Source organism: Lynx rufus, unplaced genomic scaffold (genome assembly GCF_022079265.1).
Source record: "Lynx rufus isolate CCGP_SWC_20201006 ecotype Redwood Valley unplaced genomic scaffold, mLynRuf1.p SCAF_10, whole genome shotgun sequence".
NCBI lineage: Eukaryota > Metazoa > Chordata > Mammalia > Carnivora > Felidae > Lynx > Lynx rufus.
This window is the reverse complement of record NW_025814824.1, coordinates 57,816,811-57,838,240: the sequence shown is the minus strand read 5'-3', so window position 1 is coordinate 57,838,240 and position 21,430 is coordinate 57,816,811. Positions and strand designations below refer to the sequence as shown.

The 21,430-nt window shown below is 38.1% G+C and overlaps 1 protein-coding gene across 1 annotated transcript in view; it reads right to left on the bottom strand.

The window, feature by feature from the left end:
* The window catches only part of RECK (reversion inducing cysteine rich protein with kazal motifs), an 84,339-nt gene that overhangs the window by 33,300 nt on the left and 29,609 nt on the right, over nucleotides 1–21,430 (bottom strand). The window contains exons 7-13 of the mRNA XM_047098894.1: nucleotides 17,674–17,707; nucleotides 15,072–15,269; nucleotides 12,670–12,937; nucleotides 10,276–10,455; nucleotides 4,313–4,525; nucleotides 2,519–2,655; nucleotides 194–334 (exon numbers count right to left, since the gene is read on the bottom strand). Coding sequence (XP_046954850.1) covers nucleotides 194–334; nucleotides 2,519–2,655; nucleotides 4,313–4,525; nucleotides 10,276–10,455; nucleotides 12,670–12,937; nucleotides 15,072–15,269; nucleotides 17,674–17,707 — 1,171 coding nt within the window. The remainder of the gene's footprint in view (nucleotides 1–193; nucleotides 335–2,518; nucleotides 2,656–4,312; nucleotides 4,526–10,275; nucleotides 10,456–12,669; nucleotides 12,938–15,071; nucleotides 15,270–17,673; nucleotides 17,708–21,430) is intronic.

Below are 21,430 nucleotides of genomic sequence, written 5' to 3'. Positions count from 1 at the left end.
TTGAAAATTACATTTGTATTTGTCTTCTCCTGCCTATGTAACTAACGTGTTTATTGGGAAAATACGTTTTATAGAAAAACATAATTTTGAAAATAAAGTCAATTGCAACCTCACTCCAAAGATAATGCCTATACAGAAACACCAGCAGCACAAATCCATACCCACCCTACACTCACACCCATCTACCTCTTACCTTGAACACAAGAGTATGGAAGGCAGGGATCTCCAGATGGACACCCCTTCCGGTTTACCTCACAGAGCTCATTAGCAGGGCAAGGATTTGGGTTACAGGGATGAGTGACCTCTTCTATAATGTTACCCAAAGTACTAGGCCCTGAAAAACCAAACACAGATCAGTTTAACCAACCCCAAAAGGTAACAGAGGTGTGTAAATTATCTGAATTAATTATGACTTTAATAAATGGAGAGCTCATGAGCATAAAGTGAGGCCTGATTCTAATAAACTATTAAAACACACAGATTCTCTGATAATTTGTGAATTTATTTAAAACAAAATTTTTTTTAACATTTATTTATTTTTGAGACAGAGAGAGACAGAGCATGAACGGGGGAGGGTCAGAGAGAGGGAGACACAGAATCTGAAACAGGCTCCAGGCTCTGAGCTGTCAGCACAGAGCCTGACGCGGGGCTCGAACTCAAGGACCATGAGATCGTGACATGAGCTGAAGTCGGAAGCTTAACCGACTGAGCCACCCAGGCGCCCCATAATTTGTGAATTTAGCATAAACATACATACATTCATTCACTTGTTTATTTATTGGGTACCTACAATATGCTGGACAAGATTCTAAACACTTGTGCACATGTGTTTTTGTGCGTATAAATAAAAAAGGTACCTACTGATAGGTAGTAAGTTGTATAAAGGGATGGAAAATGACTGGTATAGTTTGGGTAAGGTGTTCAAACAGGTGCTTATGCCTAAGAGGAATAACTTGGCACATTTTACCATACACTATAATAACTCACCATGGTAAGATAGATGCTGTACCATGACTATATTTGTTAACTTGTGAAATAATGACTAAGGAAGAGTCTCATGTAATATTTAAAGAGAGTACTAAAATTAAAAAAAAAAAAACCCACTTCTTTAACCTTTTTCCTTCTGCATATATATTTCACTGCTCTAATAAGGTCTAGGCTTGTGGAGGTATTAGTTTTGCTTACTTGATTTTAGGCCAGACTCAGACTGTTAGCTAATGAAGGTATCAGGGTTCTTGGAGTTCATCACATCCAGCCCAATCCTTTTATAAACAGCAAAGCTGAGGCTGAAAGAAGTGATCTGTTCGAAGTCACAGAGGTCTAGATTCTGGCCAAGGCTCTCTTTTTTGCTATCCTGGTCACGAAGGCTGAGGGACATAGTTTATTGGCTTCAGGAAAGTGTGGCTGATATCATTAGCTGCAAATCTAACAGATTTGGATACTCTTTTCTTCCTGCTCACTAATAATAGAATTCCAGTTTTGCTTAGCATGACAATGGGCCCACAGCTAAAAAGATCATCTTTCTCAGTTTCCCTTACAGCGAGGGTGGTTTTCCCTTACACTAGGATATGGTGGCTAGAGTTCCAGGAGTCATGTTGTGAGGATAAAGTACCTGAAGTAACCTTGATGATGGAAACCAAGCACTAACGAAGGCACGGAAAGCAAAAGAGCCTGGACTCTGGATGGTGGAGCCACTATAACAGCCTTGGACTATTTATTTCTGGGTTTTCTTTTACTTCTACCTGTTTTTCTGTTATTTGCGGTAGAACTTAGTCCTATCTGACACAGGAAAACAAAAAAATTAGGAGCTGGATCCAAGTCTGCCTTTCCAGCCAGCTCGGGGCACGAATGCCCCCTGGTGGCAGCACAGACACTTTCCTTACCCTGACTATCACATTTGGTGTGTTTATGGGTTCTACTCATCATCCCTCTGGTTTCCACGACACATGGTCACCTCCTGCCAAGAAGCTCAGCTCCAGGACCCCTCAATGAGATACGAACTTATTCTTCTAGCTCTCGGCTTGGCTCTTGGCAGGAGTATCTCGGCATAGACAAAGTTCCACCTTTATGTACTAACCCAGACCATCATTTCTTACTCCCTATTTGGTGGGTCAGTCTCAGCCAATGCCTGGCTCTGGTCCACTAATATTCTGATGACAAAAAGCTGAAGATTCCCTGGGGAAATTTCACTTCCTGGACAAATCATGGCAAGGAGACAGCAATGATATGGAGCTGGCCCCATATCTAAGAATGCTGGCTCCAAATTCACTACTTAGAATTCCTGATTGATAATAGTTTATGACTTCCTCAGACTGATAAGATAATCACTTGTGCCTATATATTTTAAGATGACAATTCTTTTCAGGCCAAAAAGGCCAAGCAAATAAGATAAGAGTCTGCCATTGAGACAGTATCAACAGACAGATGTTCTCAACAGACAGATGTTCATCCAAAGCAAACATGAAGGGCAGAGATGGAAGGGAGGAGTATTTGAAATCTAAAAAAACAAAGTACTTACTGAGGTATGTATCCAAAGGTATACAATTCTCTAGGTCATCTGTAGGTGACAGAAGCTCACAAATACTTTCAGCTGTGTGGTCCTCGGGGAATTTGTTCTGGTCCCCACATTTCTTGAGAATCTCCACACAATCTGATCTTAAAAAGAAAAATATACACAAATTTGGGGTTCAAGAACCTCCTCATATTGTCTAATCAATATTAATCCTGTTTCTGAAGCTTTCCAGAAGGTGAGTTTTCATAACAATGTTTCACAATTGGTTAGATCAAAGTAACGGCAAAAGAAAACAGGAGTCATAGAAGACCTGAGGTTGCATAGTAGTAAGTAATGTATTATAGTATCAAAGCATCCGTAGCTTTCTCTTATCTGAGATCAAAGGCCTTGCTCAAATTTTACACTCATACAGTTACTAGTATTGATGTGACTTGTCCCTTCTTTGAAAGGAAATTAAACTAGGCTTTTTGCAAAATCATCCATCCTTTCTTTTAGGACCTTAGGCTTGCTTGCTTTTTCCTCCCTCCCTTCCTCCTTCTCTCCCTTTCTCTTTTTAAATATATTTTTAGTTATCAACATTAAGGTGTTTGGCCTGTAACAACTGGAAGTACACTACTTTAAAATTTTCTCAGTCCTCCAAAGGGATTTGATTCCTTTTCTATAAATTTTCCATACTAAGAGTCTATAAATTTCCCACTGGCTGCCTCTAGCTTGTTGCCTAAGTTACCCCTCACTTTCCCCCTTACTCAGGTGATCCCCAGGTCATGCCAGAGAATTGATCTGGATTCTGTTTAAGGTTGAAATAATCTTCAATCAGTCATCAAGTTCCAAAGAGCACCAAGACGCACACCAACATCTTAGGGGGTGGACATTAACCTGGTCTTTAGGAAAGTTTTTTGGAAAAATAGATGATTGAAGATCAGCTGGCATAGATTACTATGTGGCCAATACTTTTGGTTTCACTCAGTATAGCAGCTTTCCTCTTTACTTCATCCTAGATCTCCTAAGCAAACCATTCACAAAATGTTTACTAGAAACAGGCCTCGATGACTACATTCACTAATTCCTTCACTCATCAAACATTTATGCAGCACCTATTGTGTGTCAGGATTATGTTAATCACTGAAGAGGAGAAAAAGAGGAAAGAGGAGACAAGAAAAAGGAGGCACAAAGAAGAATAAACTCAAGGAGAGCAAAGTCTAACTAAATATAAGACAAGTATAGGGGTGGCTGGGTAGCTCAGTTGGTTAAGCGTCTGACTTTGGCTCAGGTCATGATCTTGCGGTAGGTGAGTTCAAACCCTATGTCCAGCTCTTTGCTGACAGCTGACAGAGGCCTTGGAGCGTGCTTCAGATTCTGTGTCTCCCTCTCTCTCTGCACCTCCCCCACTCTCATTCTATCTCTCTCTCTTAAAAAATAAACATTAAAAAAAAGACAAGTATACAAAATAAAATATAAAAATAGAATTGTGTATTGAAGGTATTCACTAAAGTTTCTGGAACTAAATTGCATAAGAAAAGTTCAGATAAAGGTCTATAAAAATTTGTAGTAAGGATAAATTACTATTAGCTGGTGAAATATGGGAAGGTTCCACGGGCATTTGAGAGGAGCTAAGAAACACAGGCAGTGGGCAAGTGGAGATGGAAGAGTAATTCAAGCAGAGGAGGAAAAAGTAGGAAAGCACTTGACATGTGGGGTGATGGGCAAACGAAGTGGTAGGAGGGAAAACTCTAAAGATAGGCTGTGGTTCAGATCATGGTCTGAACCAGGACTGGAGAGTCATTATTATGAGAAACTTACTTGCAGATAATACTTCCCCGGGATTTCCTATGACAAGGTTTAATCTGCAGTGAACAAGCTACTGCTTTCCACATTTCTGGCTGGCACTTCTTAATGTCAAGAACAGGTATGTTGATAAACGGCATCTTTATGCTTCCTTTCTCCCACAGCTTCATGTCATTCATGGCTCCTTGATCTGACTGAGCATTACAACTCCTAAAAAGTTCTGTTGGCCTGAAAAGCAAAAAGGCCAGAATCGAGAGACAATTATTTTCTAGAGAGAAGATATGGGTAAAATCCTGACCTACTAATGCATCAGGAAAACATGATTTTTTTAAAGAACGTACCTATGACGTATCAAAGGATATCAGCTTTGCATGTATGGAGATTCAATGTAGACACATTAAGATTTTGACTGCATCTTTCCTTTTTAACAAAAGTTAAAAACTTAAACACTCTGTATGGGACTATCATCTCTAGACTGTATCATTTCTTTCATATTACAAAATAATGAGTCCAGGTTTTAAAAACTGAGGTATAATTTATAAAAAGACAAAAAAAAAAAGCATTTCCATCATGTCAGAAAGCTCCCTTGTGTCCCTGTCTAGTCAATGCCCTCCCCACTGACTATACCCCAGAGGCCACCTCCATTCATACTTATCTAGAACTTTATATATAAATGAAACATATTGTATATGCTCTTTTGGGTCTGGTGTCTTTGGCTGAACAATTTTTTTAGATTTACCTTTGTTATGTATATCATAAGTTGTTGTTTCCTTTTACTGTTGAGTAGCATTCCGTTAATAAATGTACCACAATTTGTTTATCCTAGTAGTTCTCAAACTTTCGATCTCAGGACCCATTTACACTCTTAAAATTACTGCGTTCTCAAAAAGCTTTTGTTTATGTGGGTTACAATCACCAATATCTATGACATTATAAATCAAAACAGATCTTTTGATTCGTAGTTCTTAATTCATTTAAAAGGATAAGCCCATTACATGTAAGAAATAATGTTTTTGTGAAACATAACTATATTTTTCAAAGCAAAACTAAATTTAGTGAGAAGAATAGGACTATTTCACAGCTTTGAAAATCTCTTTAATATATGGCTTAATAGAAGACTGCTGGATTTTCATATCTTTTCTTGACCTCAATCTGTTGTTACATCACATGTGTTTTTTTTTTTTTTAAGTTTACTTATTTATTTTTGGGAGGGAGAGAGAGAATATGGGAGGGACAGAGAGAAGGAGAGAGAGAATCCCAAGCAGGCTCCACGCCGTCAGTGCAGAGCCTGATGTGGGGCTTGAACTCATGAACTGTGAGATCACGTCCTGTGCTGAAATTAAGAGTTGGTCACTTAACCGACTGAGCCATCCAGGCGCCCCAATTACATCATGTGTCTTACAGCACTGGGGAAACTCCACTGTTCACTCTTGTGAGAACAAGAGTGAAAAAAGCAGATCACAGCTTAGTGTTATTATAAAAATAGTTTTGATCCCATGGGGTTTGGGGACCATGGACCACACTTTGAGAAATCCTCGTTTATTAATTCACCTGTTTATAGACAAAAAGTTTTGTTTCCAGTTTTCATGTGTCTTCATGCCTAACGAAGAGCATTTGGGGTCATAACTTTCTAAGAAACTGCCAAACTATTTTCCAAAGTGGTCACACCATTTTAGACTTTAAGCCACAACATATGAAAGTTCCAGCCGCTTTACATGCTTGTCAGTCTTTTTAGTTGTAGATGCAGTTTTAAAAATTGCATTTTGCTGATGACCAGTCACGTCAAACACCTTTTCATGCACTTCCTGGCCATTCAGGTATCTTCTTCTGTGAAGTGTCTTTCCAGCTACTTGCCCTTTTTAGAAAAAGTTGTCTTTTCACTATTGAGTTATAAGAGTTCTTAATATATTCTGGATATAAGTCCTGCTTCAAATATATGTATTACAAATACTTTCTTCCAGTTTGTGGTTGGCCTTTTCATTTTCTTTTTGTAAAATTTTTTTTTTAAGTTTATTTATTTATTTTGAGAGAGAGCGAGAGAGAGCATGCAAGTGGGGAAGGGGCAGAGAGAGAGAAAGAGAGAGGATCCCAAGCAGGGTCTGCACCACCAGCACAGAGCCCAATGCAGGGCTTGACCTCACAAACCACAATATCATGACATGAGCCAAAGTCAGATGCTTAACCAACTGAGCAACTGTGGCGCCCCTGCCTTTTCATCTTCTTATTGGTGTCTTTTGATGAGCAAAATTTTAAAAATTTAAATATTTATTTTATTTAGCTAAAATATTTTATTGGGATAGAAGTTACAAAGAATATAATGCACAGATCTTGAGAGTTCAGTAAGTTTTGAAAATTGTATTCACCCCTGTAATCAAAGCCCCAAACAAGATATAGAATATTTCTATCACCTCATAGAGTTCCCTTATGCCCACCTCCAGCCAATTTCCTCTTCCAAAGGCAATAACTTTCTGATCTTTATCCTCATAGATTATTTTTACCTATTCTTGGATTTCATATATATGGAATTATAAAGTCTTTATTTTGTATTGGGCTTTTTTTATTCAACATAAGACTCATCCATATTTTGGGGTTTATCAGTAGTTTGGCCTTTTCCCTTGCTGTATACTATTCCATTGTTCGGATACACCATGTGTTTTCATTCCCTTCCTGATGTACATTTTATTTATTTTTCCCCAAATTCTGGGTTCTGATGAATAAGGTTGCTATATAAGTCTTTTTTGGAATTAGATTTTCATGTCTCTTGGGTAAATGCTTTAGAATGGGATTGCTGGGTCATGGACTTGACACTGCAAGGAAACTCTTCAAAGGTCTTAAACCATCTTTATACTCCAAGCAGGGAAGTATGAGAGCTCCACCTGCTTCACATATTGTCACTCAAAAAAACTCCTTTTTTTTAATGTTTATTTATTTTTGAGAGAGAGCGAGAGAACAAGAGAGCGGGGTAGGGGCAAAGAGAAAGGGAGACACAATCCAAAGCAGGCTCCAGGCTCCAAGCTGACAGGGCAGAGCCCGACCCAGGGCTCAAACTCACAAACTGTGAGATCACGACCTGAGCTGAAGTCAGACACTTAACTGCCACCCAGGTGCCCCAACTGTTAATCTTTTAATTTTAGCTATTCTAGTGGGTATGAGGAGGCATCTCACTGAGGTTTTAATTTGCATTTTGCATAAATAGTGACAAAGAACTTTTTCATATACTTAAATGGCTATTTTGATGTCTTTTTTGCTGAAAGACCCTTGACATTTTTTTGCCCATTTTTCAAATTGGGTTATTTGATTTTTTATTATGAGGTTGTAGGAGTTATTTATATATTTTGGTTACAAGTCCTTTGTCAAATGTGTGTGAGTGTGTACATGTGATACACTGAATATCTTCTCTCAGATTGCGGCTTGCCTTTTCAAATTTTAAATGGCGTGTTTTGGTGAACAAGTGTTTACAGTTGAACCTTAACTCATTAATTTTTTTCTTTTATAATTGGTATATTTTGTCTCCTGTCTATAAAATCTTTGCCTGCAGCCAGATTGTTAAAATAATCTCCTATGTTTTCTTTTAGAAACTTTGTATTTTCAGCTTTTATGTTGTATTCTATGACCCCATCTTAAATTAATTTTTGTGTACAGTGTGAGATAGAGGTTGAGGTTCTTTTTTTTTCATAAACATATTCAACTGTTCCAGCATTGTTTGTTGAAGAGATGTTTCTCTTTGCATTGAATTGCCTGGCTGCCTTTGTTGAAAATCAATTTACTGTGTGTGAGTCTATTCTTGATTCTCTGTTTTGTCCTACTGATCTATGTGCCCAAACTTATGCCAATTTACATTGCTTTAATTTTTGTTGCTTTATAATAAGTCTTGAAGTCAGGTACTATAAGTTCTCCAAATCTGTTATTTTTTTGAAACTTCTTTTAGCTAATCTAGGTCCTTCGTATTTTCATTTGAATTTCAGAATTAGCCCGGAAATTTCTATTTTAAAAAGCCTCTTGGGGGGCACCTGGGTGGCTCAGTCGGTTAAGCATCTGACATCGCCTCAGGTCATGATGTTTCGGTTCACGAGTATGAGCCCCATGTCAGGCTCTGTGCTAACAGCTCAGAGCCTGGAACCTGCCTCAGATTCTGTGTCTCTCTCTTTCTGCTTCTCCCCTGCTAGCACTCTGTCTCTCTCTCAAACATAAATAAACGTTAAAAAAAATACTTAAAAAATTAAAAAAAAAAAAAAAGCCTGTTGGAATTTTGATTGGGATTGCACTGAATCTAGAGGTCAGTTTCAGGAGAATTAACAACAATATTGAGGATTCTAATCCATGAACATGGTAGCTCTCTCCGTTTATTTACTGTCTTTAATTTCTTTCTGCAAAGTTTTCTGGTTTTCAATGTATAGTTCCTACATATTTTTTTGTCAAATTTATCCTAAGTATTTCATGTTTTTTGACGCAATTGTATAAATTTGTATTTTTAAAATAAACTTCATTTTCCAGTTGTTTGTTGTTAACATACAGGAATACAATTGGCTTTTTTTTTCTTAAATGTTTATTTTTGAGGGAGAGCGAGTAGGGGAGGGGCAGGGAGAGAGGGGGACAGAGGATCTGCAGCAGGCTCCAGGCTCCGCGCTGTCAGCACAGAGCCTGACGCAGGGCTGGAACCCACAAACTGCGAGATCATGACCTGAGGTGAAGTCGGACATTCAACCGACTGAGCCACCAAGCGCCCCTATAATTGGCTTTTGTATGTTAACCTTGTATCCTGTGACTTTGTTAAATTCAAGGATTTAAGGAGAGTTTGTTTGGAGATTTTGGGGCATCTCCTTTTGTGGTTCCCACCTTTCTGGGGTTTTCTACTCCCAGCAGTCCCAAGCTCTAATCTCCAACTCCTCTGCCCAAGACTGCTGCTTTTTGCATGAACTCTTTATGCCAGGCAAGGAGACAGAGTGTGCCCATGAAGGGAAAACTGGATATGTGGCTCTCATGCAGTGTGGTTTCTACCCCTCCTGCTTTTGGTCCTTCTCTAATGACTTCAAAACAATAGTTTTTTAATATTTTGTACAGAGCTCACAATTGGTACTTGTAGAAGTATTAGTCTGATACAAACTACTCCACTATCCCCACAAGCTAGAACTATGTGTCTAAGTTTAAATTTAAACATTTCATAGATTTCAAATTTCCTCAATCTCTAAGCCAAGTCCTTATTGGCTAACACTCTATTACTGGCTGTAAAGATATCTCAATTTTCTTATTCAAAATAATATTCTGAATACTTTTAAAAGAATGGGATTTGTGTTAGTTTGAACCTTCTTCTGGCCCAAATGATTGACTTTTTCCTCTTTGCCCTCCTCATCTCCAGGCTGCAGCTCACAGAACCAGCCCCCTCTTGTTTAGAAACTCTCTCTGGCTTCTCTGATATGGTGTTCTCTAGGCTTTTGGATGCCTTTTTGTTTTCTTCACTGCTTGTTCAGCCATTCAGTTTTGGGCCCTTGTTTTTCTGACCATACTTGATACCCAAGAAAATATAAGTAGGTAAGAAAACATTTTTGCATGAAATAGGGAATTCACTGAGTGAGACCAACCACCCTGGAGGTCCTTCAAAGTAAACTGTTCACAAGAGGGCATTTGGATGGCCAAATTGTTCACAGTGATTTATTCTGCAATAAATTGCTTCTACTGGTTCTGTAGTAGAAGGGAGTGGGTAAGATTGGTAGACTGAAGGCAGAGAAGATTCTTTGAACTCTAGATGCTTTAAGTATCTCTAGTCTAGTCTAGTCTAGTCTAGTCTTGAAGTGCTTCCTTTCTTACAGGTGATGTATCAGATGGGTTATATAGCATTTAAAGATGAAATAAAGAAATGCTACTTCCTTTTAACTTAGCATCCGAGTAAAAATGAGAGTAAAGTGGTCTTTTCAATTACTTAAAAACAAGATAATTAATGATAAAATACTTCTATTCCATGTATAATAATTTGCTCCTACCTGTTGTTAAAATTAGTACAGTAAGTAAGATTTCTACAGCCCAACTGGCAAGGTTCCCGGACATCTGCTAAACAGGTCAACATGGACACTTCCACTGGATTGTATTCACAAAAGCGATCAAACTCTTGCCAACTCTGTGTATTGCCCCAGCTCATGCTATAAAGTTTAGTGCACAGTTCCCTAAAACAAAGGCACAAATATAGAAACACAGGTGAGCCAAGTGAATACATAGTTTAGAATATGAACAAGAAAAAAGTACAAAAACCAAAAGACTAAAATTTATCCCCTAGAATTTAGAGCCATAAGCAGAACTTTTCCATGAAAATGTTAGCCTTCTTTTATTACCCATCTCTTTCCTTTATGCCATGGTTGCTACAAAGCTCAGTGCTAAAGGTAATGTTTAATTATATTTGTACATCTTTATTCTTGGCACAATTATCTCTTCCATTTCTGATCCCTCTTTTACCTTTCACGTAAGATAAGGCATACAGTTTTTCCTCCACAAAGATAGATTCCCCTATATTTATATTTATTTACTTCCTATAAATAAAGTAAAACTGTGTAGTAAAACTGTGACAAGGTCCTCAGACCTAAGAAGCTTTACAGACTTAGGGTTCACTAGTTTCTCCCTGAAAAATGATCCCAAAGTCATTTATCTTCCTTAAGATACACCCAGATAGTCTACATGTAAAGGCTTATGAATTCCAAAGCTTCTATATACTATTGTAGTTAATACATGACAATCTTATTTGTAGTACTTGGTGATTACAAAGCAACTTGACTACATGCATATAACTAAAATAATATCAGTACCATTTCTCAAGTGCCTTCAAATTAGTTTAATTTTTAAAATTTATAAATGTAATAAAAATGTAAAAAAACATAATATAAAATTTAATACTACCAAAATACAAAGTCATAAGTAAAAATTCTCCACTCCTACCACATTTTATTTGACTCTCATTATTAAACCTTTGAGGAGGATGTCTTTACTTTTATAAGTTTGTTCATTCATTCTACTGATTTTTACTGAGTGCCTATTTTGTGTTAGACCCTGTTCAAGGCACTGGATATTCAGTGGTAAATAAGAGAGACGGGTCCCTGCTCTCAATGGAGCTTATACATCATAGAGATAAAGAAGGTGGGATCAAGTTATATTAGGTACTTTGAGCTGGGAACCAGTCCTTTCTCTAGCCCTTAACTTTCTCTATGACCTTGGACAGACTGTTTAATAACATCGCAGAATTAGTTTTCTATATATAAGCAAGAATTACACAAACTGACACCATAAGATGTCATAAACTGACATCATAAGGTGATACAATCATAATGTTTCATGAAGAGGAAATAAGATGGAAATAAACCACGAAACCTTACATCAAGGTAAGGCAGGGCAAAGTGTTTTTCAGTGAAGTTCTACTAGGATAACACAGAGATTCCAATCTCCAATGGCTTTAGGGCATAAACTCTTTTAAAGACATTCAAAGAATTACTCAGCATCCCTCTCATAAATATATTTATTAATGCAATCCAATTTCCTTAATTACAGGACCAAATTAACTTCTCTTTAAGATCTTCTGTTAATTTTCTTTGGATATTTTCCAGTTTTTTAAAATATTTTTGGTAAAGTTTGATGAGCTACTCTAGGCACAATTTTTGCTAAAGGTCCATTCCATTTAGAAACCACAGAAAAGACTGTTTCATTCCTGGTAGATGATATTAATTTCAGGATGTTCTAGTAATATATACTTCTTTTTCACCTAAAATCTCCCTATAAAGCAAACTTCTATTTCACCGGTGTTCTACCACGACCTTAGTAATCTCCATTTATTCTTGTCTCTAGATTGTTTCTTCCATCTTATATTTGTGTTAATTTTTTATCCCTAAGTGTATCATCCAAATGAATGCTAATACACTGCTATCTACCTTTGTGTATGAGTGCCAATCCAGATCATTCACCAATATATGCAAAAGGTTGGTTAATGTTCAAAGTTTCATAATTTAACAAAGAGAAATATGCTTTAGACGTCAGATCAAAACATCTTCTAAACTGTAAGCTTACTTAATGATAGCCTTGAGGGTAGAATCCAAATTGCACCATCTTTAAATATTTATTATCCTGCCAATGCTAATCCTCCATACCCCCAAACACAGTTCTTTTAGCACTTGATGTTCAAAAACAATGTTTTCTATAAACAACACTCAATAAATATTTGCTAGATGGAAGAGTTTGTATCTTCTCAACTCCTGAGTTTATATCTTCTCAACTCCTGATGAAAGAGTTTATATCTTCTCAACTCCTGCGAGAATATAACATACATTTGCTAGCACTTAAAATCACGAATTAAAATGCTATTTTCTACTGGTTTTAATAAAGGAAAATGAGATACTGACCTACATGTTGAAGTGTTTGCTTTAGAACAACAATGCAATTTAGCCCCATCAAGGCCCGTAGAGGGAGGAGGATGTAGAGTGACTCCAGGGTGAACAGATTGTGAGCTTTCAAGAAAACACTGCCAAAGAGGATCCTGAGGCAAAGGCTGAGTTTTACAACCCTCGATGAGGCCATCAACAATCTCCATTTCTGTTTTCTTAGACATCAGAATTCTCTTGCAGGCATTTTGGCAAGCATGGTCTTCAGCTCTGTCACAGCAATATAAACCTACGTTTTCAGGATACATGTGGCTTAATTAGCTGATTTTATGTCACACACTGCTCAGAACAGAAGAACATGGTGGTGTACTGGAAACAATACCACTCAATCACATGTCAATATCTGCAGTACACAGGGCCTACCAAATTTTCTCTCCATTACTTTGCAGCATAGCAAATAGATACCTACGTGGACTAGGTATCTATTTCCAGAATTCACCACTGTCCCAGTCATGGGATCTTTGGCATCAATTCTACATAAATGAAAGGTCATCTCGTCTTCCACCTGAGAAGCCCTTACATGTAAAGTATCTTAAGTTCCTGGAAAAGGTACTATACGTTAAACTGGAATTATTTCATCCTAGAAACAACAGCCTAAAAGGGATTACGTTCTTGGCAGAGTGAGAGAGGAATAATTTCAATAGCAAAAACCACAAACACCATATTTCATGACATTCTGGGATATAAAGCTCTTATATATCTATACAAGTTAATCAATCTAAGTTGTAATTTAAATAATACAATAGCAAACTGTGACAAAATGTCAGTTTCCTTCTGCTTTTAATTTTCTACAAAGAATCAGAAAATAAAAGCACTTCCAATCAGATTACAGATTTCAGAAGGAGTTCTTTAAAGTAGTTTTCTCAGGTGTCTTTGACTTTTTAAGAAACATATTCAGGACAGCTTTCTTTTCCACATTTCCTATGTATCAGTATAGACATTTGAGATGGTTGTTCTTCTACCCTTAAAACATCTTGCTGGTTTTTGTTTTTGTTTGTTTGTTTATTTATACTTTGAGCTGCTACCACCTTAGCTCCAGCAGCACCTCTGTATAGCCTAAATGTCAATTTCTTTTTTTTTTTTTTAATTTTTTTTTTTCAACGTTTATTTATTTTTGGGACAGAGAGAGACAGAGCATGAACGGGGGAGGGGCAGAGAGAGAGGGAGACACAGAATCGGAAACAGGCTCCAGGCTCTGAGCCATCAGCCCAGAGCCCGACGCGGGGCTCGAACTCACAGACTGTGAGATCGTGACCTGGCTGAAGTCGGACGCTTAACCGACTGCGCCACCCAGGCGCCCCCTAAATGTCAATTTCTATTACTCTGCCTTTAAAATGAATGAAGATCATTTGTGGCAAATGCTTCATCCTCTGATATTCACCATGCAGCCACACCACAGTACGTCATAAGCTTTAGAGCTCTCCTTTAGATGCTGGACTTACAGGGCACATAGCACTGCTTCTGAGTTTACAAAAACAAGTCTTTCAGTATCCCAGTATAAATCAAAACACTGGCATCCAGCTTATAAATCTTGTCTTTTGTCAGTTTGGTTAATTAATCAATTGTTTAAAGTTTGTTCATCTCTAAATAAAGAAGATGGATTATAGGATGTACAAAGCTGAGACTTTGAAGACCCATAAGGTGCAGGTTCATTAGGAGGCCCTGATTTTCAAAAGTATCAGGATTTCTTCTCATTTTTATGATGCTTTTATTATAAAAGTAATAACTGCTCACCATAAAAATTCAACCATCACAAAAACACATAATGTAGAATAGGTATATAACTAACCATATTATACAGTTAGTTCTACAACTTGCTTTTTTTTATGTCTTGGACTTTCTATATAAACATACTTTTTTCTTTATTTGGATTACATAGTATTTTTATTATACAGATATATAATTTATTTCATCAATTTTAATCAATACCCTATTGATGGTATTTGAGTTATTTCTAATTTTTCTCCATTACCATCAGTGTTGTAGCAAACATCTTTCACGTGCATAGATACATTTTTGCAAATTTATGAGTTTTCTTGAAGGAGAAATTCTAAGAAATGGGATTCCTAGATTAAAAGGTATGGTCATTTGAAATTCTCAATTTCCTATCAAAATATCCATACCAAGGAATTCTCCCATCCTCAGAAACAAAGAGTGCTTGCTTCCTCATACCGTTGACAGCTCTATCTTTCTTGGTACCTTTCAGCTGTGACCATAATATCCAATCTGCCAAATCTAAACACCAAAGGAAGTCTGGGGTTTCCCAAATGACCGAGACTACAGATATCTACAAGAATTTACTTCCTTTTTACAAATTATTTTACCAAAGATTGAAACAAGAGAAATATATCAATTTTACTTACTATCTGTTGGGTTCCTCATTGGATAAGATTGGGTGTAATTGTTCACACAGTGTATTAACTGTGGACTAATAGAGGCACAATAGTTTTCCACTGCTTTGATCTGAGATGGGCCAGGAGAAGAGTCTGTTCGAAAGATGGCTTGACAGTATTCTCGGCAGTTTGTGTGATGGCCTGCATAACTGCAACAAACTGAGCCCACTGAGGGGGAAAAAAGGAGAGGTTGTTGGAATGGAAACAGCTATTTGGTAACAATAAAGCATCATAATATTGATAGAACAATTTGCAACTTTTTGAATTGGAGAATAAAACCATGCCACAGAAGACAATTACTTTAAATCAGCACTACTTTCAGAATAGTATACTCCAAATAAGACATTTCGGAATAGGACATTCAGGTGCTCACTGGTACAAGGAAGTCTTATTTGTCAACTTAGAATCTATATAGTCCAGTGAGTCTCGGCAGGAGCAGCACACCCCTGTGGGAGACTATGGAGACACGTGGAAGTATTTTTGGCTTTCATGATGACTTGGGGAGCTACTGCTAATATTTAGTGCATGGGGACCAGGGCTGTTTACTCTGCAATGTACAGGGCATTCTCACAGTGCCAAAACTGTTTCCAAAAATGCTAATACTGCCCATGCTGAGAACCGCGGGCACAATTTCTTTTCATGTTAGACTTGTGGAGATTTATAAACAAAGCAAGGCAAACAAAGCCAAAATAAAACAAGACCCCTCCGGGGGGGTTTATAAAATAGGATGAGTAAAAACTGAGAGATATCAGGCTCATTTCATAAATTTGACAGTTATATAACTGTATATCTTGAAAGAAATCTCAAAAGTTCTGTTCCATTTGAACATCTCCAAGGACATGCCTAAGTTGAAACAGTCTTTACCTCACAACTGATGTGAGCTGCTTTAATACTGAAAAGTAAACCCCGCATTTGAAATACATTTATGGATTTATGTATTTTTAGAAATCGAGGAGGAACCATCTCAGGTATCTGGGGAGAGCTGGATGCGTGGCTAGGGGTACAGATGTGGGATTTAAACTGGAGAAGAAAAAAAGACCCTCACAGGAGAGGTTAGGGGGTCTGTGGAGGGCTTAAGGGAACCAAGATGGAGATATGGCAGGAAAACAGGTAAGAGAAAGGCAGGTAGGAAATCTCTGATAATTATTAGAGGTCGTGGAGGAACGAGAATCAGGTTTCTGGTGAATTCCACAGACCAGGGAATGAGCAGGGAATCCAAGCAACTTCCAGAAATAATGACAATGATAAAACTATACGCAAATTAAACTAGGACTGAACTGATGGCAGGATAGGCCTTGGTTTCCTGCACCAGGAAACAGTTTCATAATTACTGTGCCACCTGTTTTTAACTTGTAATTACTACTTACTGTGCTCACTGCTGAACTGTTCGATTTCAACACAAAGAATAATTAATGGCTACATTTATCACTGTTAACCTTAAACTGAGGATAAACTGATGGATGGGGGAATACTGAGGACAGAAGAGATAAGTGAGAATAAGCCAAGGATGCCCATCTTCTGATTCCTCCATGAGGCTGGCTTCCTCACTAGTGTGGGAGGACAAAGATTATGTGCGACACTATCTGGGAAACTGTGAATTAAGCCCTAGTTTGCGAGGGTTAGAAGATAAAGTGCAGCCAGCTAACGTTTCTTATTATACTTTGATAAACCAAACTGCCAAACTAATCCAAACAACTCTTCTGTTCCTCAGCTGTGTTTTCCCAGCTGTAACTGCTCTCACTACTCCCTTTACCTGTAATGCCCTTCTCCCCATCTGCACTGTTCATATCTTGTCCATCCTTCAAGGCCCAGCTCAGCTACCAACTCCATGAAGCCACCTCTAAAACCCTGGCAGGGGGTGCCTGGGTGGCTCAGTCGGTTGGGCGGCTGATTTCGGCTCGGGTCATGATCTCATGGCTCGGCTCGTTTGAGCCCCGCGTTGGGCTCTGTGCTGACAGCTCAGAGCCTGGAGCCTGCTTCGGATTGTGTCCCCCCCTCTCTCTACCCTACCCCCGCTGGCACTCTGTCTCAAAGGTAAATGAACATAAAAAAAAATTTTTTTTAAACCCCGGCAGGATGTGATCCCTCCTTCCTCTAAACTCATGCAGCAATTTTATCAGTGCCACTATCCCATATCCTCCATGTTCTAGAGGTTTTTTTGTGCACAGATTGTGTCCTCACGTGCATGTATGTCTGCACAGAGCAAGCAGTCAGTAAACATCTGCTGAGTGAACTGAGAGGAAGCCTTCAGCAAGTGCTACATTGTATGACCTGGGAATGCTTAATTTCTGTAAGTAATCCTATTTATTCAAGGAGAGCATGATATTCCCATCTAACAGCAGTATCTGCTTTGTAAATCTGCATTTAAGACATGGCAATTGTCATAATTCATGAATGGCCTGGACACCCTAGAGGAAAGAGCCTATGAGAACCCTGATGGGCTTTTAGGCAGCTTACTAACAGCCCACATCATAATGCCAGGTCTTGGCAATATTTATAACAGCTAAATCGTATTCTGTAAACTGTGTTTTGCTCCTTGGACTGCTCATATAACCATTGACAAAATACTTACTTTCATTTCTGCTAATGCAACTGAAAAGAGCATTCTGCAAATTAAAGAAAAACAAACAAATTAACCACCATGCAGAATTTCTAATTTTATTCCACTTTATGGTTACATGGAAATCAGAATATCAAACTATTTAATTCTTCTCCAAATCCAAAGCTGAGGATGAAGAAACTGAGATGGCATCCTGGTGAAAAAAGAAACCACCATCTAACACATACTGGGGGTCAAGATCCTCATCCTGAGCCATAAGCTGATCATGTTATAGCAAACCATGTTTATGTAAAGCTGTACCTGTGTATGTGGGGGTAACCTACAATGTATTAATCTCAATTATCTCTTGCAGTATATAAAAGGGCTCCCAGAAGATAATATAATAAAAGGTATTTAGGGAAACAGAGATTTCATGTAACTGCTGCATTTTAGAGTTGAAACGTGCTTAGAGAGCATCCCTAATTGTTCTCAAACATGGCCATGCACTAGAATCACCTGGGCTTCCTAGGCCTTACTCTACACTTACAGAATCAGAATCTGGGAATGAACCACAGAAATCTACATATTAAGGCTTCCAAGATTATTCTTATGTAATTATTGAATCACTATATTGTACTCCTGAAACTAATATTAACACTGTTTGTTAATTTTACTAGAATTAAAATAAAAAATAAAAAGATGATTCTTACATAGTCACCCTGGGATGTTGGGGTATCTCTCTACCATTTTAAAGATGAACAAACCGTTTCCTCATCAGAGGGGAAACTGCCCCAGGTTACAGAGCAAGTCAAAAGCAGATAATGAGAACAGAATTAGTATTTCTAGAGTTTTTAGATCACTGTTCAGAAAATATCACACTATGTTAAAGTCACCGTAAGGAAAATAAGAGGTAAAACAAGACGAAAACAAAAAACTCCTTGTTCAAAGCCATTTGGATATTTAGAGCCTACAGGCTATGATTAATATCTCTTACAAGTAAAAGAATGAATTCCTAAAAGAAATAATATAGGCATAAATAAAAGGTAGATGGAAATCAAGTGCTCTTACAGCTGAATAGAGATGACTTTGGCTTTTAGTTGTAGCTAAATCATAAGCCGGCTATGTGATCTGGACTTTTAAAAGGACCAGCTTTACTGACATTTAAAATCTACCTTCAAGGATCCATCTATGTAGTTGTGTGAAGCTGTACTACATTCATTTTCTCCACTAAATAATATTCTACTGTAGAAATAAACCATACTCTATCCATTTAAAACAAAAACAAAACAAAAACCCAGGCCTCACAGATAAGGGCTAATGAATTGGATCAGTATGACTTCTTTCTGCTAGGGCTCTCATCAAGCAATATGAGGGGTGAAAATAAACATTCTTGGTGTTCTTTAATACTCATTTCTAGATCTCTCTTCATCTATTTTTCTTTGTTTGACTTTTCAACTACCTGTTACAGATAGCCATCTATTTTGGTTGTGGTTTTAGGAACACTTTCCATAAAATGATCTAAATCAATATTAAAAAGCAATCTGCTACTGACTTTCCAGCCCCCTTTGATTCTCATTGTCTTTCTTTTTCTAATAAACTGGTTGTTCTTTTGGGCTTGGCTGTTTTGACCTTGTACTTGAAGGAGTACATTTATTATCTTGGTGGCCATCCTGAGTCGCATGGCCTGATCTCCAGTTTTGATATTCTTCCAATTACTCATACAAGTCTCCAGAGCAGTGGTTCTCAACTAAGGGTGATTTGCTTCCCAGGGAACATTTGGCAATATCTGGAGACATTTTTCGTTGTCATAACTGGAGGAGCAGCGTGTGCTATTGGGATCTAATGGGTAGAGGAGTCCAGAGATGCTGTAAACATCCTACAGTGCGCATGGCAGCTCCCTGACAACAATAACAAACAACAGCCCAAAATATCAATAGTGCCAAGGTTCGGACACCCTGTTCTAAAGACTTCCAAATTTTTTCAAGCTGGAATTTTGGAAATTTGACCTTCCAAATAAATATCACTCTGAGTTGACGTGTAGATCACTTCACTTTAGAGAGATACTAAAGGAAGGACACAAAACCTGAAAAATGTCAGCGATCACCTAATTCAACCCCTTATTTGACCAAAGCCAGTGATGGAGGCCTAAAAAGGAGAACTCTAGCTTTTACCCACAAATGGGTTGGCAGACTATGGCACACAGGCCAAATCTTGCCTGCTGCCTACTTTTGTAAATGAAGTTTTATTGGAACAGTCACACCCATTTGTTTACATATTGTATATGGCTACTTGATACTACAATGGTAGAGTTGAACAGACAGAGGCCATACAAACTGCAAGCCTGAAATATTTGAGATCTGACCCTTTACAGAAAAAGTTTGCCAACCCCTGATGTAGGAGGGCACAACTGTCTCCCTCCATGGCACAACCAGACTTCAGAAATGTTCCCTAAGCACCTCTCATTTCTCTTAATGTTCATTGATAGACCTTTCAAGGATAGATTTACCTTAATTTATCAAACTAAAAACATTCATATTTCAACACGGCAGTACCTTTGGTACTGATACCATTTTTACATCTCTATTTTTATCTTTATTAATTTTAAGGTTTTAAAGAATGGTCCTTCATTTAAATATACCAGTTTTTGAAGAATTCATCAATTCTCTGTTGCTTACTTCATACTCATGATTTCAAACTCTGATCATATCCCTCTCTTTAATAAAGGATTCTTAACCTTAGGATACCTTAGCTAACTATATCTATTATATGAACTATAAGCAACTCTACCTTTTCACTGCTTAAACTATTGCTGATTAGTTTGACAGGTCTTAAGACACACATAATGAGTTACACCATTAACTTATAATTTCTTCATCTCTTAAGACATTTCTTAACTCCTGGAAATGTCTGGTCGCCATCTGGTGGCAAAGGAGGTAACTGAGGCTTTATACTAAAGTATGGAGCCTCTTCTGACCTTTTGCCACCAATACTATACCCACTGTGCCTCCATAGATCAGCTCCCCCGCTCCGTTCATCTTACTCTAGAATAGATAAAAATTACAGTGTTACCAAGATGAAGATCTACCACAACCTCAGAGACCCAAGAACACAGGCAGATCCCAAGAGATCTGCAAATCCAAAAGCCTTCACTATCCAGCTGGAGACAGATGTACACAGCAAACAAAGGGCAGAGCCAGGGCTACAACCCAGACTGCTCTCTCATGACACTATACCGTAAGAAGACTGGATTCTTTTTTTGAATGAGGCCAATGCAAGGTTGCATTTATGTCCACAGAATAATATCTTTTCAAGTCTCCTTTTTTAGAATCAGCACATTAAACTGTGGGAAAAACAATCATTTCTTGAGGGTAATATTATTTCCCTTAAAGATACTTGATCATGAAATCTGTCCTCGGGAGCTACTTCCAGTTCTCTGCCCTACTCTTGCTGGTTTTGAGAGAACTGCAGCAAGCCCTTCCACCCAGCGTTGGGTTGCCCAGAGGGCAAACCCGGCAGAAAAATAAAATACAAAGTAAAATCAAAGTAAAGGGAACCATATGTGATCCTTCAAGCCACACTGACCCTCCTTTAGGTGAAGAGCCATTGGGGTGCATCTGGGAGGTAGACTTTCCTGGTCAAATCACTTGTTCAGAAGTTGGGTCCGTGGATCTATTTTCTGTCCCGGCCACACACACTTTTCCATTTCTGGGACTCCTTTCTAACATTTCTCCATTTGTCCACTCATCTCAATCCTTTCCCTGGCCACCACCCTTCTGCTTCTGGTTCTCCC